The sequence below is a fragment of the Anser cygnoides genome, chromosome 15, assembly GCF_040182565.1.
Source record: "Anser cygnoides isolate HZ-2024a breed goose chromosome 15, Taihu_goose_T2T_genome, whole genome shotgun sequence".
Lineage (NCBI taxonomy): Eukaryota > Metazoa > Chordata > Aves > Anseriformes > Anatidae > Anser > Anser cygnoides.
Genome location: NC_089887.1, coordinates 6,950,035 through 6,976,202, shown reverse-complemented (window position 1 = coordinate 6,976,202; position 26,168 = coordinate 6,950,035). Strand labels below are relative to the sequence as shown.

General features: G+C 41.7%; 1 protein-coding gene and 1 long non-coding RNA gene across 12 annotated transcripts in view; one reads left to right on the top strand and one right to left on the bottom strand.

Moving 5' to 3' along the window:
* LOC106033524 (uncharacterized) overlaps positions 1-16,008 on the top strand; it is a 22,676-nt gene extending 6,668 nt beyond the window's left edge. The window contains exons 2-4 of the long non-coding RNA XR_010825033.1: positions 12,586-12,902; positions 13,184-13,281; positions 15,893-16,008. This is a non-coding gene — a long non-coding RNA (uncharacterized lncRNA). The remainder of the gene's footprint in view (positions 1-12,585; positions 12,903-13,183; positions 13,282-15,892) is intronic.
* The window catches only part of LOC125182975 (uncharacterized), a 35,368-nt gene that overhangs the window by 5,215 nt on the left and 3,985 nt on the right, over positions 1-26,168 (bottom strand). Inside the window, exons 4-6 of one of the 11 annotated variants that reach the window (XR_010825028.1) lie at positions 22,149-26,168; positions 21,997-22,053; positions 13,066-19,613 (exon numbers count right to left, since the gene is read on the bottom strand). Coding sequence is in view for 3 of the 11 variants with exons in the window: in XM_066977437.1 (XP_066833538.1) it covers positions 25,898-26,168 (271 nt within the window). In the remaining 8 variants the exon portion in view is untranslated. Of the gene's footprint in view, positions 1-13,065 lie in introns of those variants that run through there. The other 10 variants (XR_010825024.1, XR_010825026.1, XR_010825027.1 and 7 more) reach the window with 10 other exon arrangements.

Sequence of the window (26,168 nt, the reverse complement as noted above, 5' to 3'; positions counted from 1 at the left end):
GATGTCTAAAAGCAATTACATTTCCAGGTATTAGGCAAACACAATTATTTAAAAGGCTAGTCAAAAACAGTTGATAAAATAGATAATTAAAAAAGATTGACCTGAAAGCTGATTTTAAATTATCCTGTAACGTGCACATAACTCAAATAATTGCTCTCTCATGACCCAGCTTCCATTAAAAGGAAGTTTCACCTAGGAAAAAAAACTATTATATATTCAGGACACGGTGATTCAAATAAATATATATTCTCCCAAATGCTGGAGATGATGTGAGGAACTGTATTAAAAAGTGGGAATGAATTAGCCCTGCATTGCAAACTGTAGTGTGGTCTGTCATTGTAATAAATCACACTCAAGAGGCATTGAAATAGAAAGTATGACAATATGGTAAATCTACATCAGCCTCAGACCACAGAAATGGTAGGTGAACTATCACGTGGGGATGTATAAAAATTAAGCTGAAAAAGCCTGAATAGTGTAGATGCTGAGATAACAGGGAGGTTTGTTTTTCTTCTTCGGATTCCACTGGCTCTTAAATGCCATCGGGGGTCCTATCGTGCCACGAGCACATAGCTTGAGAGAGAGCAGCTGCAGAGGGGAGATTATGTTTACACTAGGCTAGACACAAAAAGGCAACAAGAAGAGGAGTGAGAATTGCAGCAGAGGCAGATTAAAGGCCAGATTTCCAAATATATTTAGTTTGTCTCCATGAGGATGATGGAAAGCTTCGGGGAGTCTCAAATGCCCTCAGTGACCAAGCACAGATGTGTCTGGCACAAGGACGAAATGAATGCAGGGACCTGAGGCCAAATTCAGGTCCTGAGCACTGGGAGGCTTCTTGGCCACCCGACCAAGGTGGACACACCTGGCTGCCATCAAGATGAATTGCCGGAGAAGAAAGGCAGCGTTTTGCCTGGCTGTGCAGTCAGTGCCAACCTTTGTATCTGCGGCAGCGTGGAGTGTGAGTGGCTCAGACCCGGGTTGTTTGTGCAGTGCTCGCAGAAGAAGAAAGCCTCAGTGCCTCTGCTGCGAGCTGGTGCTTCTGACTCAGCTTTTAATGGGTCAATGCTCAGCTGGAGTAAAGAAACTTAACTGCTGAGAGTGAGACTGCAGCAGTTTATTATACCCAGCTCTGTTGTTCCTGATCTTCTCGGTCACGGTTGATGCTCTCAGTACCTATGGCTAAATATGCATACTGGCAACAACACCATCAAATAAAAAAGAAATTAATTTTGACCCGTGGCTATCCACATGTATGCAATTGAGTGAAACTGGTTGTAGAACTTGATAGCACCAAAGGACATTTTTTTGAAGAAAATCTTGTTCTCCAGCTCAACCACCATGTGGCTCTGCCAGCCTCACTGCAGGAACACGAGAGCACCCGCCTTCAGTCTGAAGTGCTCTCCTCCCGGCGGAGCGCTGCCCTCAACCTGTCACTTCTCAGGAGGCTTCTTCTCAGGCAGTGTGCATTTTAAATCTAGCCAGTATGACAGTTTTCACTGCAAAAGGGGACAAATTAGTGAAAGCGGTGTGTATAGAAACTTGGTTATGCTAACTACTGAACAACAGTAACCAAGGTTCCTGGGAAATAACTAAATGGCTCAGGCTTATACAGTCCCTACCACCCATGGAAAAAAAGAAAGTCATGGAGGACTAGAAGAGCTTCCTGGCTTTGGTGCCTAAAGTAATGAGTTACAAAATGGCACGGCCTGAGATCATCAGTCCTGGATTTATTGACAAGTTGGAAAGCCCTGGGTAGGCCTTCGTTAGAAATTCAGCTGAGAGTGCAATCGGCTCCTATGTCTGTAATATTCTCGAAGCCCTCTGCAATTTCAGATCTGTTTGTTTGCCCACGATGCCTTCAAGTGATGCAGGCAGCCCCAGATTTTTTTTGTAGGTGGGATGTTGAAGCCCAGAGGCCATCAGTGTGAGTGCTGAGGGGCTGCAGGACAGCTGTGCTGAGGTGTGGTGTGAAGCCAGATTTTCACCACCACACCAGCAGGTCTCTGCCTTCCTTAGCAGAAAACTGGAGATGCAAACTGGACACTGCTAATTCTATATTGCAGGGTGTTGGGTTTTTTTTTTGGCTGTTACTGTTTTATTTTTTTTCAATTTTTTTAGCATGACTCCAGGCACAGCTTGTGACTTTTTGAACAGCAATTGAATGGAGTCATTAGGAAGGTGCTAAGTTACTAATCTGCTTTCAGAGTCCAATTTTCACATCTGAGTCTTATGATAGGAGATCAAAGCCCCTCATTACGGTCCTGAATCCAATATTTAGTATACTTAATGCCCACTTCATATGCTTACAAGATGGCCTGGTTTCCACGTAAAACAATATCCGATTTCCTTTTGACACTTAATGAAGGGACAGAATGAGTGTTTTTAAGACCTCATTTCTGTGCTGTTACATGGTGGTGAAAAAGGACTGACTTCACTACTTGCCCTGTCATACAATCAGCACGTCAAAAGTGGGATCAGTCTGCCATATTTTACATGAGGGGATACAGGGGTATGCTCATTAATGCATCCGTCTTTCAAAAACTACCCTATGCTATCCCACAATCATCTTTGAAACATCCTGGACTCGGGGAATGTCAAAACTTCAGATGTGAGTGCACACTATTACTCCATAAATTGTACTGGAACTGATTAACCTATCAATCTCTATTATTCAGCTACTGGAAACGAGACACATGCTCCCCCGGGGATTTACCTGGAATGAGATCAAAAGGAAACTGCTTTCTCCGTTCCCTGCATGAAGGTTCAATATGTGTTTCAACTGGTGATGCTACAAATAAATAAATAAAAGAAGTGACCTGAATAACTTGAGCTATTCCCTTGGGATTAAGGCAGGAAACATTTGAAACATGAAAAGTTGCACCCGTGTTGAAATGAGAGAAGTCCTAGTTAATTATTTAGAGCAGCCGAAGGCTCATCAAAAATTTAACCAAGATTTATTTCTCCGTGATTGTACAGGCACCACAATGTGCAGAAATGGAGGCTTTAGCTCTCCTAAGTGAAACTCTTGAGTTTTCACCTCCCGGCTTGCCAGTGCTGGCTCAGAGCAAGCAGTGCATCCTCTTCTCTCGTCTGTCAGCGATGTACATTAGTAGGTTGAATTCAAATAACATTGCAAATAAGTAGCGTGCAGCATCTGAACTACTGCTGTGGGGCTCTGAGGTGGCCCACAGTGGCCTGTAGCTGTGGCTGCTCACGGCTATGACCATTCTTTGCCAGTAGATGAGACCAAATACAAACCGGTCTGCGGCAGAGCTCTGCTCCTCTCCTCTCCCTGGGGCGATGTAGCTGCCGGTTTTGTGCACACTGCCTCAGAGTGAGGCCTGGGCCATTGCCCTTTTCTTTGAAGTCCATTGCATTTGTGATTTGCTTTGATCATTGCTGTGGAAAAGCCTGAAATGTTTTTCTCATGAGCTTGTATGCACACAGGCATGAGAGGGCTGAGCACTTCAGGAAAGGTGAAACTTTGAACTTATCTTGGCTGAGGGATCCTTGTGGGTCCCATCCAACTCGGGGTATTCTGTGATTCTGTGGCTTGGTTAGGGTTAAAGTAGCATTAAGTAGGACAAACTGATGTTCTGCCTTGGGAGACTAATGAGGAGGGAGCAATACTATTCTACCACTACTATCTGTATACTCAATACATACAAAAGAGCTTCACCTGTAAGGTGAGCAAGCGGGAAGCAGCCTATAAATGGCAGAGTACCTTAGGATTCCTAAAGCATCAGCTCCTTTCACTGGTAGCACTTGATGACAAATATCTCAATGGGGGCAAAAGGTCCTTGAAAAAAAAAAAGAAAAAAAAATCTTTTCCCACCATCTCTGAGCAGAGAGGTCACAGAACAAGTGGAAACTCAGTTTCCATGAAAAGTTTCGGTCTCTCGCCATTCTCCCCGATTTCTGGAGCTTCCCACAACTTCTTCATGCACTGAGACACAAGAGAGGAAGAAACAGCTCTCTGCCTTGTGTTTCTGTGCTGGTTCTGCTGTTTTTTGGTCTACACAGCCTCACTGTATAATCCTAAACCTATTTAGGGAACAGAGCTTGGAGTCACTGCGCATCATCCTCACAAAAACGACTTGAAGCTCAGCGGCCATCAACCAGGGGGGCCCCATGCTAGGAATAAAGCAGAAAGTGCCAAAGCACAAAACAATGGCAATTCTTAATTTCAGTTAAATCAATCTGTGGTGTACCAGCTTGCAATCCCCCCAACTTGTGATCAAGAAATTATGGAGAGCAGGCAAACAAGGGGGAGCTGGAAGGAAGAATTGGTCCATATGAGGTGAGCTGAACCGATGTCATACAATTTGGTGGCTGAGGATATCCTAGTGGGCTGTCAAATCATGACTGATACCAAGAAAATGAACAGGGAGCAATTATGCATCCTTTCTCACAATACATGAAATACTCTGTATGGTGAAAAGATTTCTGGCAAATAGCTAAAATGCTGCCCCCCCACCACACTTGGTATTTTAATGCTCTCTAAGTAGTATCTAGGGAAAGAAACTGTACAAGGCTTGTATTTTCACTTGAAGTATTACTGTATATTTTGATTCATTTAGCTCAGTTCATGATATAATGGAGCATAACTGATGTAACTTGGCTTGATGTGTCTCCTTGTTACACATACTGGAACAATATCTGCAGAAACATTTGAAATTACACATTTTTTCAGACATCTATTTTAAGGATCGGTAACTTCAAACAAGCAGAGCACTTAGGCATATTTTAAAGGCTTATTTCCTGCAATCATGCACAGGTCATGGCTTAATCCTCATCAGAAAACACACACTTTGGGATCCTGATTACTGGAGGGGGCAGAGAAGGAAGGACATAGAAATGCGTCAAGAGTTTTCAGAAGGAGCCCGGACGTCTTGCAGCCAACTAGTAAATCTCTGTTGCTAATTTAGGAGTGAGATGATTTTTATTTTTTTTTCAATTTTTGAATACAGCACTCCCAGAGGCAAGATAAAATTGATGCTTCAGAGTATTGATTAGGAGAATTTATGCCACTGCTGAGCACTGAGCCTGTCCATGTGTGACACAAAAGGACAGCCTTAGAAGAACCAGCTGTCCTGGCAGGGAGTAAGCAGCCTAATGGGAGGAGCAGCTAAACCATTATTTCTTCCTTTTTTTTTTTTTTTTTTCAGAATTACTGAGTTTCTTAGTACTTTGTAATAAGGTTTTTAATGGAAAGGCAGGCCTCTGAATTATTTTTGAGTGAGAAGGAGTAGGGCAGCTTTGCTTGGCCATATGCACAGCTTCTCTCCAATGAGATGGGCCAGCGAAAGGCTTCTGGTGTTTTACTTGACAGAGGGGGAAATATAACAGCTTTCCACAGCAGATAAGAACTGGATTCTGGCCCACTTTGAGCTAGTTAAGCAAATAATTACCTGTGAATAAATTAGGAAGAAAAATGCTAAATATATTTATTAATAGAGACCATATGTTTTTTGTAACTTCTTACCAAAAGGCTCCTAAAAGTACACAGCTACATTCGAGAGTTCCTCAGTCACGTTTTCTACCTACTGTTTCTATGCTTGCCACTTAGCGGACAGAATACTGATTTAGTGGATATTTAAAAACCTTACAGCCATCCCACTGAGGTCTGTGAATACATAGTGAAAGCCTATTTATTCAGTTCAAGCACACCTAGATGAAATGTCAAATACCCACATTTTTTAAGTAATTTAATTTAAGAAAGTTGAATGTTTGACGCTACAGTTGAATATGAGGTTTTCATGTTTTAGAAAATGAGGAAAGGGAATTTCCTACACAACTTAATTTCCTTTATTTTCACACACCACTGAAATGCCAATATTTTTGAAGCACGTACTTTTAAAAAAATACTCTCTCATTAAGAACTATTGTTACTCTTATTATTAAGGGTTCTTCCAAACATCCTGAAACATTATTAGAAGCACTCCCTGTTCTCTTCATACAGTGCTGCTTAAAGGCTTTGGCACCTGGTGTGCTTTACGGGAGCCTCTGGAGAGAAGGAGCTGCTCTCTGTGCTTGCAGAGCAACCGCGAGCTGACTGGGCAGAAAATGAAGCGCGCACAAATCATACCAGTACCCACCTTCATTCCCAACCTTTATAGTCCAGCCATTGTCCGTTATCTCCCCAGAGACCACTCTAAAATAGGTTATAATTGTCTTCCCCTCCACATTTTTACCTGATGCCTTGTAATGTCCAGAGCAATGCCCAGGGGGTTGAGCTGCACAGGCAGAGGCTCTTGCTAATTGGTTCTGGTTCAGATATACGAAGTGTGGCAAGCAGAGGCAGGGTTTTAAGGTCCATTTAATCAGCTTGGTAATTCAGAAATTGATCCGAGCTTGAGTTGTTTATGTACAGGAGTGAATTCTGCTTGGGGAGGGATTTTGGCTTTTCTGCAACCTGCAGAAAACTGCACCAGTCATTGGAGATGCTACAATCAAAAAGCACTGGGAGCAAGAGAACTAATAACAGCATCGTAAGGAGAAACTTTGTCCTAGCATTGTAAAAAGAGAGGGTTTCAGGAGGTCTTCCAGCTGTCTTGCCGGAGCATGATGAGTAACCAAGCCGTTACACTGGCCATAAGGTGGGGACAAAGAATGCTCTTGCTGAGCGCCCTGGCCTTTATGTGCACGTCTGCACGTGCCGAGCTCTGCGCTGCTTTGGCTGCCCCACCAGTGCCACCCCAGCACCCCGGTTAAATCCCTACTACAAGTTTTTGCGATCCACATGCAATGCCGTGACTGTGGCACTGGTATTTCTACAGCAAATCCTGCAGGAAATACTTGAGATCTGTTTTCTCAGAGAGCCCATCTGGCTTGCCTCAGGCAGGCAGTGCAGGAGGCTGCAGAGGAGCCCAGACGCTGCTCGGGCACTACAGAAGATAGCAGCAACACCGTGCTGCGAGTGTGGCATGGAGTCCTGGCTTGCTGGGCAGCTGGTAGTTGTCAGGGTGCTCTCAAGCTTTCTGCAAGTGGAGGAAAAGCCAAAGAGGCCCTGCATATTTCCTAAAGCTGATTTGTAAAATCCAAATTCAAATATTTTGATTTTTAAGCTCAAGTTTGATCTCACCACTGTGAAAAGCCTGTTTTTCCCTACCTGTTACACTTAGAAGCACTTCTGCAGATGAAAACTGAGACTTTCCATCCTGCAACCTCCCACAGACATATGCACGCACATTATGTCCCATGTTTAATTACCTTTCAAAACTGTCTTATCTTGGCACGAACTTGTCATTGGTTTATCTCTGCTCAGGATAAATGCATACCTAATCTTATTACTGGATGCACTCAGAGCAGGCAATCTCATTAATAGCCACCCTTAAGGGATTTTTATCCATGGATCAATTTCATAATTGGAACACAGCTACATAATATAGAAATATATTCCTTCAATGGCACAGCCGTTCGCCTGCTGGTCTCATGCTGTTCTGTCTTGCACATCTCATATATAAAAAAAAAAAAAAAAAAGAGAGAGAATCCAGAAAGAAAGTATTTTTAAACCAGAGATCCTTCTTGGAAGCTTGTTAGGTTTTCAGATCACACCACAGGCTTACAAGCTTGATTTGTCAGGTTCATGATTGTTACTGGATATGTGAGTTCTATCATTTTTAGCCTGGGTAGTCACTAAGAATAGTTTTTCCTGGCAATACATTGAATTCTGTATGCTCTTTGTTGTAGCATACAGAATTCTATAATAGGAAAAAACCTAACTTGTTAGCTACATATCATTTTCAGAGCCAGCAGGAGCTGTATAGCTTTTAAGAATTAAATTATGTTCATTTATTCAGTGACTGCAAAATACCCTACCAAGAGCCTAATAGTTTAAAGGCTTCCTAATCAACTTTACTTCATCATTAAATAATTACGCTTCGTGTATCTGAAATACACTTTTGTCACATCTCATATAAGGGATAGTTAGTGAATGTGAGTCATTACTGAGGCTGTGAACCATTCATGATTAAACCTGAACCAAGCAAAGCTGCTTGGTTTCAGGTTGTGTGAACTGTTCAGCAAGTGTGGGCTGCTGCCAACAAACTTCAATCCAATTACATCCAAACCACAGCAAAAACTATATACGTGTTTACTGTACAGGCCCAAGCCCCAGCAAGCTTTATGGAATTTGGTGGACTTTTCTTTCTTTTTTTTCTCATTAAGATCATTACGGCTCAAATCAGATGGGATTAATGCTTCTTCCCCCTCCCACTGCACACAGTGAGGCTGAGCACCACTGAGGCTCTTGGAATATGTACGTGTAAAAACAGTGAGCGAGTATGTTAGTGTTTCTGCTGGCCGTACCTGTCTGTAGCTGTGAGGCAGGCAACTGCACGCAGGGTTTTTCACACTGACACCACTGGGCAGTGCTAGCCAGCTAGTCAATGCAGGAGAGACATTACTGTTATAATTCAAAAGGTGAGTAGTACCATTAGTGATAAAGATGATCAAATAAATAGCCAGAAATACATATTTACTGTTTGATTACCAGCAGATCGCAAATCATTCAAAATCAAACAGCCTCATCAGCTGCCCATAGTCATCTTACCCAGGGTTGCCAGCCACAAAATGGTCTGTCCCTGCTGGCGTGATGGGAAGTAGGCTGCAGGGAAATGAGCGGTGTTCGTGGCTGCGTGCTCACGTTGCAGCTAAAACGGGCTTCAGCTGTTGCATAGACTGCACTGTGCTCATGCAAGAAAAATTCTTAAAAAGAGCGGGATGGGCAGATGGAAACCCAAAGTGTGTCAGCTCATCTGAGGCTGTTGGAGCTGCTCTACATGGTTGGAGGGCTGTTCCGCAGTGTTCCAAGGGGGACGAAAGGCAGGGGAAATGAAACGGCCTCATATGCGTACTAAGACCCCCAGTTTGTGTCATGATGGCCGGTCACCACCAGACCTCCTTCCTCATGGATGGGATGGAGCGTCTGCTGCTTGCAGTCCTCAGATCAAATCTTTCCAAAACACAAGCTGCATTTCAAATAAAATAGGTAGACAACAACATGCAGGATGTTGGGAAGCCAAATGATAGATTTCTTTCGAGCTTGCCATTCAGTTGCTTCATTTATATTTCCTTAAGCATGAAATTATGTTAGTAATTGTATCAGACAACTGTGTGAGATATATTAAATCATAAAACCAGACTGAAAAGCAGTCTAAAGCAATTATTAATTAATTATTGATTTATTCTGTCTTTGTTGATGAAATTATGCTCCTGAATTCAAAGCACTAGTGAAAGTGTATAGGGGTATTATTTTAATTCATAAAACTATCACTCTGCTTGGCTCCTGTGTAACTGACAGAACCAAAGTCAATGTTACTTAATGCAAATACAGCACCATCCGATAATGCACATTTGCATAATCTATATGAAGAAAAGTGACACCAAGCTCCAAAAAGGAGGAAAGACAAAAGTCCTGGCTGCCGTCATGCCGCAGGGAGGTGGTGCAGCAGTCTGCAGCCCCACCATGGCCATGCGGTGCCCAGTGAAGCCAGGGGTGAGGAGATGAAGAACACAGGAGGACCTTTAAAAAAAAAAAAAAGTGAAAAATAAGGGAAAGCAGAAAACAGTATGCAGCTATGGGAGGTATGAGAAACTATGCTTCTGCTGGAAGGGAGCTTTAAGCCCATTGCAAGAGCTCCCCGGAGTGCTGTTGCAGTGCCACTAGCAACAGCAGCAGCCAACTTGCCTTGCTGGGATCCAGCCTCAGCCCCAAACACCATCAGGGAAAGGGAGTGACATCTCAGAGCAAAAGAGAGTGGTCTCTGTCCTTTGTCCATGCATAGACATCAGAACCAAGAGGCTTGGTTTTGTATGGTTTTGGTCATCTCAAATCCGTCAGGACTATGGCTCCCTATTACACTTTTCTGCTTAATCCTGTGATGGTAATACACACACAAAAATTCACTTGGCCTTCAAAAGGATGCTTTCACATGCTGCAAGAGCTGCAGGATATTTCTTGAGGTGTTGCAGACATTGACAGCTTTCATGAAAAAAAAAAAGCTCAAATCTCTAAGCCAGTGCTGAGGTACATGAAAAGTTCTTCAGTTCACCTTCAAAATACATTTTTTTCTTGCTTTCCAGGTCTCACACTTATTCTGCTAATGATTAAGGCTCTCCAGCACTTTAAAACAAAGCTTTTCACCTTTCGCTACTTTTTCAATCTGTGTGAGAACAGGCTTCTCACTGGCATTTATCTTACAGTGTGCTCTCTAGCACCCCGACAAAACATATTTTGAAACAAGTTCCTTTTCATCGCTGAGCTTCCTGAGTGCCCAACAACCAACTTTTTCCTTTTCCCTTTTCCTTTTCCCTCGCCTTTCCCTACCCTTTCCCTTTTCCCTCTTCCTCTTCCTTTTCCTTTTCCTCTTTCTCTTCCTCTTCCTTTCCCCTCTCCTTTCCCTATCCTTTCTGTTTCCCTTTCCTTTTCCTTTTTTTCCTTTTTCTTTCCCTTTTCCTAATAAAGGCTTTTCCTTTTCTACAGCATTTTCCTCTGCGTGCCACCAGCCACATCATTTCATTCACTGAAGTAGCCGATGGTGAGATTAGGCAAATACTTTGACTTTGCCCCTGCCTTTTGTGGTTGCCGTACCTCTGAAGATGCCATTCACCTCTAATTACACGTCTGTTGAAATCATGCAGAGAAGGAACAGTGTAAGTCATTAGCCCTCCTAAATGAATGTGCAGCTGAGTAGCTAACAAAGGGATTAACACTTGACAGCAAAAGCGTTGCATGCTGAAGGAGAGGGTCACTGGGTGACTGCCTATTACACAGAAATAATTGCTATCCAATGCTGAGAGAAACCGATGGCTGCAGGCTGTGTTTACTGCACAGAAATGCATTTTTGCTGTCAGTTCTTACCCCCCTGCATAATCCGCCCTTGCATAAAATGGGGAGAAGGCCTATTTTGGCCAGGGCATGGTGGGAAGAGGCAATGGAAGTACAAGGGAACTGAAGCCCAAGAAAATTTGGTAAGAATCATCCCGTTGAACAGAAAACTTTCACTCCTAAGGGGAAAAAAAAAAAAAGGCCATATATTTTAAAGTTTTAACAATGCTGCTTCATTTGCTCCTCCATTACCATAGTATGGCATCTGGCTTTTTTTTTTTTTTTTTAAAGAGAGCTATTCAATAACATGATTATAAAGACATAGTGAAAATGTTCGTGTTTGTCCACCACCAGTTTTTTTTCTTATTTAAGAGAATGCGATGGTTCAGAGCACTACCCACACTACTGTGAGCCTTTTGTAGATTAAGCTGTCCTTGGAACAATTCCTCCCTTACTGGTATTTTACCCTTTGCAGAATTCAATTCTTATTTACAGAGCTTAACAAATCTGTTCATTCTATGGCCACTAAGAAGAACTACCTATGGAGGACTTCAAAGCACAGTAACAATTACTAGATGCAATATGGGCTGAGTTAGGGGACTATGGTCATCACTGTCATCATGGGGCTGTTGATGAATTACTGAAATGTGCTTGCTAAAAACATGCCACCACATCAACATGATGTGGTAGGGAATAGCCTGTTCAGCAGCAAGTGGGATCTTACAGTTAGGAGAGATTTTTTGGGTAAGACTTCCTGCTGGAACAAATACTCATCACTCTATTGAAGTCATTGCAGCTGTTATGTTTCAAATGGGCTGAGATTTGTTCCTTGTCTTTAAGCAGGCAAGGATAAAGCAATGGCTAAAATGATTCAGGAGAATTCAGCACGCATTTGGCATTAAAAAAGAAAGGGTCTCTGTGGTGGACTTCCGAGCAGGGATGCATTTTTCTTTTGTGCTCTACCTGGTGCTGGTTGCAATGCAGACCTTGTGACCTGATGCAGGGATGAAATAAATGCCAGACAAGAGCCCACAGAAGATCCCCAGGTGGGCAAGGCTTGGGGCTGGCTTCTTTTTTTCTTTTTCCTTCCTTTCTTTCTTTTAATGTTGCCTGCAATACATGGCAGAAAACCTTTTGGCCTTTTTAGGAAAAAAACCTGCCATTTCGGAGCATGTTACCTTCGTCAAAGAAATTTAACTGGACTATATATAGATACACTTTGACATCTTCAGCCCAATTTAAGGACAGTGGATTTTAGTGCAGGCATTTTAGGCTATCAAATGATAGCGGAGATGAAAATACCATAGAGATACATAACTAAAGCTGAGGAAAGACACGGGAGCAGCAGGGTGGTGGTATACAATGTGAAAAGGATATTTACATCCAAACATCACACGCACAGTTGAGCATGAATTCACATTAGATCAACTTGCATTCAAACATACATTTATTAGCTATGGGTGGAAACAACTATTTTCAGTAGCAGAGTATGAGTATCACAAAGGTGAAATCTGTGACTTCTAAAAAAACCTTACCATGGCTAATATTTCCAAAGCCCTGCTGAGGAACAGCTTTTGAGGAGCGGTGATACCTTAGCTTCTCTATTATTAATCTCTTTTTTGGCAGTCTTTCTTTCTGTATCTTTAGTGACATGTCTGTTTTCCCATGACATGCCCTGCAGAGATTTGTAGTGAGTGAAGCTGAAAACAGGAATCTACATCTTCCCTACTGACATTTTAATATTTCACTAGGGTGCGCAAGCAGAAGAGCTGAGGTGAGCGCCGATACCCAAGACCGATGAGCCCAGGCAGCCACAGCCTCCTCGGTGCTCATGGCCACTGGCCCAGCTGAACAGCTAAGCAATACACCACCAAGAGCCCCTGCCACCCAGCACAGGAGGTATTCATGCATGCTCAAGCTACTGATGAGCAGAGGTTGGATGGAACGCCCCAAAAGCAGTGAATATGGGAATAAAAGGAAATTTAGCCATGAGCCAATGTGCATCCCACAGACTGTTTTCCATTCACTCCAGAATACTCCTTCCTCTTGTCTGATTAAGTGACATCAGGTTAGTATATCTGCCTGATTATTTAGTTCTCTGCATCATTTTGAGCACTGTAATCTTTCTAATTGGTGCAAATATTTTTTTTTCCCAATGTTATAACAGCTTCTCTAGCTGGAGTTTTTCATGGTTGATTTTGCTATCAATTTCAGAAATCATGCAAAAGGACTCTGGTTTTGGTTTTATTCACTCTCAAAATTACCATGTTTGCAGACATAGAAACAGTATATAGGTCTACATACAAAGGAAATATAATGCCCTAATTAATTTTCTGCATCACTGAAAAGGAGCTTTTGTCAAATGGGGAAGGCAGAAAGGCAGACATTGCTGATGTCAAAGAGCACTATCCCAGAACCAAGCCTCCAGCACTATTTGGAAACAAAAGGTAAGAAGAGAGAGTAGGTGAGGTGAAAATGCTGATTATAAGTGGTATTTGGATGAGATAAGCAAATTGGCTTTTCTGATCTCAAATTTTAAAGTTTTCTTGCTGTGTTCTCACTCCATTCTGAGTCTGTCATATATTTTATTTCTGCAACCAGACTTCAGTCTATTTTTATGCTTCAGGCAATAACAGTCCAGATGAAAACACTCTTCCTTGTTCTTATTTGTTAAAACCCTAAAGGTTATTTCCTGATGATAAGAGGGCGGTCTCTGCCTTTTCAAAAGCACAGATTTTCTTTCATATAAACAGTCCTGAGCTGTTTGGTCCGGAGTGTTTTTTAAAGGCAAGCTGGTAATCAGCCCCTTAGAGATGCTTGCGTCTTTCAGAGCTGGACCAACAAATCCATCATACAGCTGGAAAAGCTCTTGGTCAGGACCATGCTCCCAACAGGCAGACTTGGAGAGAGAGTAATAAGGCAGCCTGCTAGAGGCTGATTTTTTTCTATAAGCAGTTGTATTAACGCATGGCTACTACAGATGATATTGATATTTCTCAACAGCTTGTATTTGCGCTTAGGCTTGCTCATGCTCTAACTACTTGAAATTCCTCTTGTGGCTTTTATCCCAGGATGTCTAAACAGTTTAGTAACATTCATTAAAGCACTGTGACACCCCCTTTATTGACTGAGCGAGCTTCTGCTGCCCACTTCACAGAAGCGTTCATCCTGAAAGACATTTAGTCAGTGAGAGAGGGACAGAAAGGGCTCGAGCAGCTCCGTTTCCAGGCGAGCAGCAGGCATTATAAAGAAGTACTAAAATTTTCATTTTTATAAGGAAGAAACAAAGTGGTGAATGTATATATAGAACGTTGAAATAAAAAGCTAAGGTAATAGTCTTCTAACACTCAAAAAGTTTGCAGAGAAGGTGCTTCTGAAATATTGTCCTGGTCAACAAAGGGAGAAGGAAAGGTGCTGGCTCCACATGAAGTAAAGGTTTAAATTAGGGATTGGAAAAGCTTCCTAATGAAGGATACTTAATCAGTGAACCTGGCTGCTAAGGGAAGCTGTAAAATCTAAGTTATAAAGGACCAATTAGACTAACAACTGACTGGAATGGGCACAGCAGGATTCTGCCTCCATGCAGCGAAAATGGACTTAAAGCCACTATCACACTGTGGTGCTATTTTTTCAATCCCCCAGAACACCACTCAAACACTGAGATTTCATTTTTGCTATGCACGTATATCCCTAGACTCTGTGTAGGTCCTCCAAGTGCAGCTGTGTTTCCAGCCTGTCTCACTTGTATAGCACCAGCCTGTCTGGAAAAATAATAATTGTAAATCTAAATTACAAGAGATCAAAGCCCCCTCATGACCAAATCATGAGGATTAAAATTAATTTCATTATTCTGAGTAGAGTATCCTTCCCTAGGCAACAAAATACGTTCTTGATCCATGAGCTGGTACCTTATCTGAGCTCAGTTAGGGACGTCTCTCTCTGTCGCCTATGCTCCAGTGTGTGTGTATATATATATATATATATATTATATGTATGTATATATTTTAGGGGTTCAAGATTTACTCCAAGGTTTACTTTCAGCCTTCAGTGAGGTAACCAAAGGCTTTCCCTAAAGTTCCCTGATCTGACTGATTTAGCTTCCTGGTGTACTGAATGAGCAGTGTGGCCATACCACTCACAGCTCCGGGTTCCTAGCTGAAAGCCAGGATCCTTCATGCCACACTCAGTGCTACACTTCCTAAATTTCCAAATCCTTGACTGCATTCTTAGTCATGAGTTGCAAGAATGATAACCAGCTTAGTAAGTCAGCAGTATCCCCCAAATAAGATGGTAAAGCAGCTGTGTTGGCTCTAGAGTAGCTTAACTTTAGGCTTCTGAGTATGATGAATTATTGTTTAAGGAGATGCATTCATAATTCTGTTCCTCCCAAGCAGGTGGTTGATATTTTGAGATCCCTGCTGCATCAGCACTGTGTATATTTGGCACAGAAACTGCATGAATATTATAAATTCTATATTTAATTGAATCTCATAAAGAAATCCTGTAAATCATAGTCAGCCCATCAAACAAAATAGAAAATTGATATGTTGAGGTGTTAAATAATGTTACTTCTTTTTGCCCCTAAGGGTTAGACAAAACTTTGTTGTTTCCTTAAGAAGAAAAACATGATGGTAGAGTCAGGTATCTGCTATGTAGTTCCCTATCTGAAAATAACATGAAATCCTAATTCTTAAAACAAAAAATATCAAGTAACATGATAAAGCACCTGTATCCACAACAGCAAGCCTCCCTGAGCCAGCTCTCAGCCACAGAGGTTCTCTGTTCAGGCTTCCAGCATGGTGCCACTACTTACTCAGGCTACATCCTAAGTTTTCATGCTTCTTTTTCAGCTTCCTCGAAATATTTATTTCTGTTTCTCTCACGTGGAATTTGGCATAAAAAGCACAATATCATTTGCTATGCAGTAGGTGGTGAAACACCTTCATTTATATTTGTGACCATTAGGTGGTTATATATATATATATATATATATATACTGCTATTGTTTGAACATACTGGGGCTGCCAAAATCCTAACTTGTTCCACTTTTCCCAACAGAACGATAGGCCGGGAGTTCTTGCTATAAAGTTAGACTCTGAGGCCATGGCAAAGGACTAAGTCCCAGTGAAGAGGAGGCGGTTCGAACAAGTGTGAGTCTTACCTAGTGAATAAAGGTAAAATCTACATAGCAATTCAAGTAGGAGATTTATATCTGGTTTTCTTTAGTGGGTTTGAACATGTACCTGACTGAAACAGCTTTCATCAGTAGTGTATTATTTGGAGTTCTTGGTACCATTGAATTACAATGAAATGCTATTTACACCTAGTTTATCTATGGTAAATCTAATACATCAAACCAAATAAGAGGTAAGAGAGACTTGTGCTAAATGAATGCAGTTCATTATTTAGCCACATCTAACAAATTGAATACAGGAAGCAGGAGCTGAGTTTGGCACCTGACCTGTTTTGGCATCTTTTGCCCACAGAGCACTCTCTTTGTGGGAAAGGACAAGGAGCAATAGCCCTGTGAGCCTTCAGAAACACCCAGCGAAGCTCCTGTATGGCCACATTTTCTTGACGGGCTGTTTCAAGTGCTCTTTAGAGTTACTTGATCTGGTCCTCCAAATCCTATTCACATCACTTCTCTTTACTGCTCTCAGAGTGGAATTCATCACAGGCTATTTTATCTTGGTGAGCGCTGAGCATGCACATGGATATGAGTCCATGCAGCGCATCTACAAATAGCCAGGCTGCTGTACAAGGTCTGTGGCCTTGCTTATCAGAGTAAAGTAGCAGAGGACTGAACTTCAGCTAGGCCAAGGAGATCCTGAAGCATTGCACCCCAGGCAACTGCAAGTCACAGTATGCAAGAGGCAAGACATGCTCTTGCTTGTCATGGGTCAGGGAAAGGTTCTGTTGAAGATGGTTTGTAGATATGTGTTGAAAGGCCTCTTTGATATAAGTGGATAGCCCAAGTATGGCAAGAATGGTTCGCATGATAACATTTGAACAGGACACCTTTGTTGCACAGTACAATAACGATGCTAGAGAAAAGCAGCTCAGGTTAGCAGCTCCTGTGCTGAGTGTGAGGGAAACAGCGAAGGGTAATCTTCACCTGCCGAGGTAAATACTTGTCAGTGCCCCTGAAAAAAGCAATTATGGAAGATCAAAAGTAAGCCAGTGAGAGAATGAGCAGGAGAAATGGTGTCTGTCATTGGTTTCCAGCGTGCTCAGGGAAGTGGGAATGGGGGAGCACAGTCTAAGCAATGAAGATGGTTACACTGTGGGATATATATGCTTTACTTGTACTTCTTACCTACTGGAAATGATCTGAGGCAAAGACTGGCCAACAGCTCATGAAGGGGGAGCAGGAAGAGTGTTATATGTACCAAGGCGCTCACTACAAGTGTGAATACTTGGAGGATTAAATAATGGTGAATAATGTCCTTCAAACAGGTACAACTTCAAGAAGATAGGCGAAGGCCTCAAATGTTTTGGCAAGTCACTGTGTGCAAATGTAATTTTCACTTTTTTCTATTGCACAAAGTAAAAAAACATGTTGCCCACCAGAAAAGGGCCCGAGTTTTCCTACAGTAGAAATCAAAAAGCAACTTTGGTAAATGCATTGGTATAACCTAATGAGGTCTGAATACACTTTTACTTACTAAACCATACCTGCACAGCTTCCTATTGAATTCAGGGGGACCGTTTGTACAGCAAATTACTGCTCTGCCCAAGTCTGTGAGCATCCAGGTTTCCACTAAAATAAGATTACATGTCTATTAGACTATCCAGAAGCTACAACACTGCAATATACTGTATTACCATGCACTGAAGATGGGTCCCTGGGAAATTATTGAATAGAAATACGTAGGAGCCCAATTTCCTCAGTAACAGCAAATCTCTCTGAAGCGCAGCAGTTTCAGTGACGATTCAGCTCTTGGGGCAGAATCCATTTAACTTTGGATTTGGAAAGGCCAGTGCTGAACTTCGGGAGCAGCAGATTTGTGTGTCACTAGATTATAATGGGGACGCTATTTTGCAAATAACCTGTTCTCTGAAACTGCTGACTGTGAGATGCTTTAGGAATATTGACATTTTGCCACGAGTACAGAAACCTCAGAGTCAACTCTTATCATCAGACAACTTAACAACACATTTCACTTATGTAAACGAAACAATCCCCTCTCCTCATAACAATTACAAGAACATTTTTCAGTTATTATGCTACCGTGCAGCATGGAGAGAGGTATTGATCCAGGCCTGCATTTCATTTATAAATTATGTTCATAGTATGATTCTTACTGAGAGCTTTTCTGGGGAGAAAACAGAGGATATAATATAAGGAGGGGGAGAATAATAATGGTACAGTCTCCATACAATTCCTTTGGTAACTTTCCCAGTGCTCTAAAGTGTTTACTCCCCACTTTGCCTCTTTGAAGCTAAGAAAGGTGCAGCATGCCCAGAGACACCAGCGTCTCCATTCTCTTCTCAGCCTTGCTCCTTCTTGTAGCCAATTCTGTTGGTGTTGGGAGGAAAGAACTGACTATAAGCAGGGACAATGCTGTTGCAGGTAAATTTAAGAATGGAAAAAACAAAGTTTCACAACCAGAAAAACTGCTGAGAAACCTGAGGTCTGTTAATATTTAAGCAGACAACTTCATGCCAATGTCCTTTTGAAATGCTGCAAAGTTCATGCCTCAGGGCAGCTGATGGCAAGGGGCAGCCACTGAGAAAAAGTGGTGCTGTCCTCCTCTCCTCAAAAGGTGATTTGTTTCCACATCTTGAACATTTCAGTATTTGTGTATTTGGTTTCTACAGGATGAATCTCATCGTCTTTTCATGTGTGACACTACCAGTGGTCAGTCTGAGCTCTTTTAGCATTCCAGAGATGTTTCGGTCTATTGTCATTCTTTATGTCACTGCATTTTAAAATCACATTTTCATCTGCTGTAGAATTTATTGTGCTCTCTTTCTGATGTTTAGAGAGTTGTTTTACTTCCTGAAACTCAGTGGCATAATCTACTCAAAAGGCCAAAGCTGTTCCTTGTGTTCTAAATACACATGTGAAGAATATCAGCTAATTAGTGCTAAATTGAAATGCAAAAGGAATATCCATTCTTTTTAGGTTATGTGTACATACCACTTACTTCCTTTACAGTTTCTGAAGAAAGATCAGCTGCTGCATGCTGTAAGTACCACTGAGAATACTAAAAAAGCTGTCACAGAATGATATCTTGATAAAACAAGATGACCTTTAAAGTTGAAACTGTGGAAGCAAACCAGATAAAAAATGTTTCCAAAATACACCTGAAAAGCACTACAATGAAAGGAAAAATGATTATTCTCACACTCTTAATTGTTTTAAAAGGTTGATACAATTAAAGTAGGTATTATTTTAAAACAATGGGATTTCTTACCATGCTGGCTACATTATTCATTTTTGAATGAACTTTCATTTTTTCCATTTATGAAGCAATGCCGATTTTTTTATGCATGCTTCTCATTTTTCTTCACATATTGTATGGCTACGACAAAAATTTTCACAGCAGGAATTGATTACTAGCTGGTCACTTTAAGCTATGTGGTCTTCCTTCCTTGTAATTATTGAGTGACTCTGTGTCCTTATGGCATTTAAAAGGTTTCTGCCAGCAGACAACAGCTGGGGTCATTCTTATTGCTCCTCAATAATCTTGTTTGGTACAAAATATCAGAATTCGCAAAGGAGCCATCCACTGTCTCAATATTTCTGTGTACTCAATATTTCTGTGAAGCTCTCCTGCAGGGGAAGGGGGGAAAAAAAAAAAATGTAAAAATATCTACTAGCACCAATTATATTGGCTTCTCTTTAGATTCTGGTCCTGCTTTTACAATTATGCTCAGATGAATTTACAGAGTTGGAGCCAGGGTCCAACTTTTCCTATATTTTTATATAATGCCTTACAAAATGAATTCCTAATCCTTGATTCTGGCTGGGTAGAACATCTGCCCTAAATATAACAAATATTAAAATTCAGGCTTTGCTGATGATGTCAAACAGAAATGAGAGACTATGAGGATGAGCAGAGTTGGGGAGGGGCAGGGAGGAGGTGACCTTTCCTAATAATCCCAGTTTGGATCTATAGATTAAATATATTCTCTTTGAACAAACCCATTACTGTGAAATCAAAAATCAGCCAGAAAATCCACAGCGTCAGCATTACAGGGTTACCCATGCATGGCTGTGGAACCAAGTCAGTGGGAGGGAACCTGTTATTAACTGAAATCCTGCTCGCAGTTATGGACCTTGTGAAACATTCAGGTGCTAAACAGTAGTCCTGTTCGGGATGCTTTCCTGGCTCACATTGACTGAAGAGGCTGAGGAAGGGTCTTGAAGTGACTGAAATGTGGAGCTAAGACCTACGTCTGTTGACAACTGCAACTCCTGTGGCTGAGGAACTGAGGCAGGAAAAGTTTCATCAGCACATGTCATGGCAGGAAACATAAATGTTTTATGTGCATGTCTTGTTATTTACTTTTGAAAGAAACTGACTCGATGACAAGTAAGAATTAACATGCTAAAATATACCCTGTGTATCTTATCTTTAAGTTTTGTACTGCTGGCATGCAGATTTTCCTGGAAAACAATTTTTTTTTATGTCCTTCAGCTGGGATGCTACATAACTTAAGTCACCATACGGAAATGAAAGTTCTTAGAATTTCAAGGAAGTTCTTGGATGAAGTCCTATTGCTTTTGCCATTATATTATTTTTTCCTCCTTTTGAGCCCCATGGCATACCTGGAGCTCCTGTTTGGACAAATGAAGCTCGTCAATGTGATTGCAAGAGAGGGAAAGATGGGTTATTTAAAAAAATACCTAAGAAAAGGCTAGAGAAATCCTGTTTTCTCCACTCCAGCATGGCTGGAGCATTGCTGTGTTACTGTGCTGCAGCTCCCTGTAAATGCCCATAGGGTCAGCACATGATGCCAACTGTTTTCCTGGTGGAAGGGGATTTAAGGTCTCTAGCCCCAAAGTCTGAGTGGTTTCCATAACCCTTTGAATGTAGGATAGCTGGCAGCCTTGCAGATAAATTTTAATCTACCTTGAAAGGCCAAACTTCACAGCTTGGGTTTCTGTTTTCATCCCTAGTCTACTTCTGTCTGTTTAATAGCAAAGGGGAAAAAAAAAAAAAGGTGATAAACTGGAGACCTTGAGATTGGGACCTTTTTACTGTCTTCAGCTTAGCCCAGGAGAGGACATCAGTGTTCCAGCAGGGAGAATCTTTCACAGATACACAGGGATTTGCAAAAACAATGTCTCAAGTGCAATCCCATATTTTTACACAGTGTCTGGTTTTGAAAGGTATAGCAAGTGTGTTATATCACTCTCCAATATGAGTTGAAAGTGAATGAGCAGCTCTGAGATAAGACTAATTCTTTGATGTTAAAACTCAGATTAATTTAACTCTTCCTGGCTGTGGAAGAACAGTTTATGTTATCATAGTAAAAAATAAGTGATGTTAAGGTATTTGTTCTTAACACCATTGCCAGGGAGATCTACAAATACTTATTAATAGGTGACCCTTGACTTTGACTAGCATCTCTGGACACTATTTCAAGTGAATAAATAAGGAAAAAAATTCTCACAGACATTCACTGACACCCAGTCTCATAAAACACCCTCTGGCTGTTCTGATAACCACAGCCCAATATAAATAAGTAATACACATGTTCTTAATCTCAAACTTCATTCTGTGTAGCACATAAATCTTACCTGAAACTAGACCGGAACCTACTTGGATTAATATATTTTTTTGATCTATGTACCTTAGGGGTGCATACAGCTCCATGTTCTTTTTAAAAACTTTCATTAATTCAGCTGAAGTAACAGCTTCTTCTCTATTAGCATCACTACCTGTTTGCTACCTTATCATATCAAAGTGAAATCACGGAGTCCAGTTTATTGGTCTTACAGATTGGAAGAAAATAAATGCTTGCATTATGCATAAAGAAGGAAAGTAAATGTTCTGCTTGAGGGTTATTTTTTCCCTGTTGAATACAACCACCACTTTCAAGGTGCGTCTACAAGCAAGTGCAGACTGTGCTGTGCAGAAGGCTGCAGGATTTGGTCTGTCATGAATATAGGAAATAGCAAAAATTACTTGCAACACTGCACCACTCACTGTCAAAACTCTGAGCGGAAGGGAACTGCATCCTTTGGAAAATGTCCAGACTTTTACCTGAGGAGGTAAAGGAGATTAACAGGGCTTGTGCTGTCTGTTCCTGATAAAGGGAGAGAGATTACCTTAGCCATGCACCATCCCAGGTAACTTACTGCAAGTGCTCCGACTCGGCCAGGAATCCGCAGGTGGCTTTCCATCTCCTTCCTCTCATGGATGAAGAGGATTCATTTCTGATGCTCTTTGTTCGGTAGCACCAAGTGCTCAGGTTATCACGCATCTCCATGCACATCTTATGACACTTCTTGTTGCTCCTGTAGAGCTACTCACATTAGCGTTGACCTGCTTAGCTTGACCATGAACTGCAGAGACCAGCACTGATCCTGGAGTCGTGGACCTCTGTTCATTTTAAATGTATACGTCACATAGTAAAATAAACATGGTGCTACTACAAAACAGAACATCTCTTCCTATTCTCTGCCTGGCTGAGTGTGCTGCGGTTCTGTGTGTTCAGACAATTAGTGGTGTGCTTTGTTTCTGTGTTTGGACCATATGGCTAAATCTCAACCCGTATGTTACAACGGTGCAATTGAAGGTGATTTGGAAAGGCACCCTAATTAAACAGCACAGTTGGCTAGCTAGGAAATTCAACTTGGTGACTTAACATCGCAGTATGAGGCAATTTGGAGAGGTTGTTTTGTTTGGGGGAACTCTAGACACATTTGATTTTGATAGCTGAAACAAGCATGCAGAACATAGAGGCTATGTGCATGTGGCCACTGTTAACAAAAACCTACCTGTAGGAGACAAACATCAAGTTTGTTTGCAGGCAATTCCTGGATGTGTTCTGGAGAAAGACTTTGTTATGTGTGCATATGATTATCTGTGGCAAAACTGAGAAGATCATTGATATGCCTTGATACTCACATCACCCTGCATTACACAAATGGAGAATCCAGAAGAACCACTTCCAGCAGTGTGCTGCTGAATGTACTTCACATATTGCATAACCTGGCTGCAGTGAGGCCAGAAGTTGACCGAAGATTTATATCCTCGATGCTCTGGTTTGACACCGATGACAGATTAATCCTGAGAAGTGCTGCACCGCAATATCTCTTTATTGCTAAGGACCTGCAGAAAAGGAACGAAGTGAAAAATGTAAAGTAGGACCCCAGCCACACTGCTGCTCTTACAATGGCAGTAATTAGGCCAGCCCAGGCAATGAATGAAAGCTGTAAACCATCTTCCATGAAACCATTAATCATCAGGTCAAGTCCAAATATTAATGCATGGCCATTTTACTGTTCCAGATCCAAACTGATATGATAGCTGAATCACAACTGGGATTCAAAGGAATGAAAGAAACGAAACATTCCCTCGCTGACAAGAAATGAAAGAAAATAAATTGTAAAAGCACAGAATGCACTGACTCCACAAAAATACAGTTGTTCTTGTCAGCTCCTTCTGCCTTGATCATTTGCCCTCATCTTCGCGTTGGGTGTTGAGAAATCAGTGCCTACCAGCACTCACTGATGTCAGCGCTGAGCCTTGGCTTTGGGATATCGCGTTGCAGTCACTGATTAATACCTCTGTGCTGTTAAATGCTTTCATTCTTCCAAAGGGAAAAAAAGTACAATAGGGACTATCACAGAAGTATCCAGGGCTGACATTTTATCCTCCTGTCATGAGCTCAGAGGCAAGAGCAGGGGAGAAAAAGAGAAATGAGCCATAAAAAAAATGAGCAAAAGATGACACTCGGATCATTTCATGTCAGAAATGCCATACAGGACCCAAATATTGTCCTCAGTCAACAATGACATCAGTTTGTCACTGTCTTCAGTGTTATTTTACTGGGTCCCTCAGAGCTAACTGGACACAGCACTACTCAACCAACACCTGCCAATCACATTCTAAAAATAAAGTTCAACTGTCATCAAGTTATTGGAATTCTTGACTATTTTATATGCTGGCCACCCTGCCTTCTTTAACCCCCTGCATCATTCATGTGTCCTGTGTGACACTGGAGATTTCAGTTAAGTTGCAAGTGGAGATGTATTGAACCCCAGGGACTGGATAACTCTGGGTAATAACTGTAATACATGTACAAAGGGACAGTGGAAAGGAAGATTTAATCAGTATCTGCTACTGTGGGTTGTTTTTTGTATTTTTTTTTCCTTTGTATTGTTTTCCTGCTTTGGCGCGTCCCTTACCAAACCCCCCTTGTGGTTTGCAAAAAATGAGTTTGACTTTTTCACCCTCATCCTTCTGGATTCCAGCTGGGATCAAACACTGAGATTCTTGGTATAGCAGTCACATACACAGGCTTGCCAGTTTCTGAAAAATAACAGCCTGGCTACATTTCTCTATTATTATATATGTATTATAGCTCAACATATCAACCTCTAGCAAGGAATAAGATATATAAATATAGTGCAGTGCCCATGGTATTGAGTATAAATCCAGCACTGGCTGGCAAAGTACTAACAAGTTGATGGGAGCCCACCAAGGGGTACCACACTCTGGGAGAAAAGGGGGATGTTGAGAGTAGTTGGAAGGAAAAAGCTCCTTTGTGGAGCTTGTAGCAGCTCCATGGAGGAGAGCCTAATGGAGGACTATTTTTGTTACTTTGGGGGAATGCCCTTGGGATTTAGGCTGTATGGGACCTGTATAAAGCCTAAAGGACACCAGTCTGCTTCCCTCTCCTTTCGTCCCCTTCTCACAACTCCCTGAAGAAGGAACCAGCCTCAGCCAGCTCCTGTTGATTTGTGCACCACCCGAATCCTGCAGGGGTTTGTCACAAACCCCAAAGCACTCACAGAAACCTGCCAAAAAGACACTTGCTACATCCAGCCAAAGGCAGATAGTGTAGATGATCTTGCCAGAAGCTAAATTCTTGCTAATTCTCCCATTTCACTCCATATGTTATTAAACATAAAGTATCAGTGAAACACAAAGCTCACAAAAGAATGACAACAGAGGGAAATTTCTAAGATGCTAGGAAAAAAGACTCTAGGTTCTCTTAAACAGCTTCTCAATTCCTGAAGGAGATACAGCATGTAATTCTGTCTCTGAATATTTATACTATTTCATTCTCCCATGCCCTTGGTGAGCTATCTGAATAAGGTAGCAGAAGGTTCATCTGAAAGGCACAGAAGTTTTGTATCCAAATTTTCCTTCAGCATACATTTGCGAGTCTTTGAACACACCCAGTCCCTGAATGTGTTTTTTAATTTAAAAAAAAAAAAAAAAAGAAAGAAAGAAAGCTCTGATGTTTGATGTTCTGCTTTCTTCTTTATCTTCCCTGCAACAGCTGGCAGTACTACTGCCAGATGCCACCAAAGCCTACAGAGTATTACAAGCAGGCCAGCCCTAACCCTGGGCTTGAAAGAGTGATGATGTCTTGGCTGCCGCAGGACACAGAGGAAATGAATGAGACAGAAGGAGCTTGCCAAAAAACTACAACTTCCAACTATCAAAATACCAAATCCAAGAGTCAAGATGTAGTTTGGTAGCTCCAACAGCCAACAGACATACACACCATAAACACTTTTTTTTTTGTTAATATTCTTTGATGGCAATTCATTTTCTCAAGCAATTCTTGGGCTTTCCACATGACTTGCAGAATATGTCTGAACTGTACAAGAAAGGAAAAAGAAAATAGGTCTGGAGGTGTCACACACAGAGATATACTTCTGTGAAGTCACAAAGAGGTGCTAACACTCTTCTTCCTTACTAGTGGCCAAAGAAATGTAATGTTATTTTGATTAAGAATCCGGTCTAGCAGAAAGCTATTTCCATACTGAACAGTCTATGATCTCTCGCCCACCTGCCAAGCTAAAACAGGCTGGTCCTATTTCAGATAACAACCAAGAGAATGCAAAAACATGTGTGAATCTCTTCTTGATCAAATCAATGCATTCTTTGGTATGAACTCAAAGAAAGGCTCAACCACCTCCATAACTATGCACCCTAACTGCTCCTCTGCTCCCTCAGAAGCTGGCCTGGTTGCACTTACTGTTGGCGGCAATGTGGCAAAGCAGCATGATTTTCCAGCAGCTGATTTGCAGTGATGTCTCCTTTGCACTCCAGAGGTTTTTGGAAACCTCCCCAGGGTCATGGTGGAGCTGCCCCTTTCGATCCCCTCTCTGAGCTGCAGCGCGGGTGCATCACTGAGC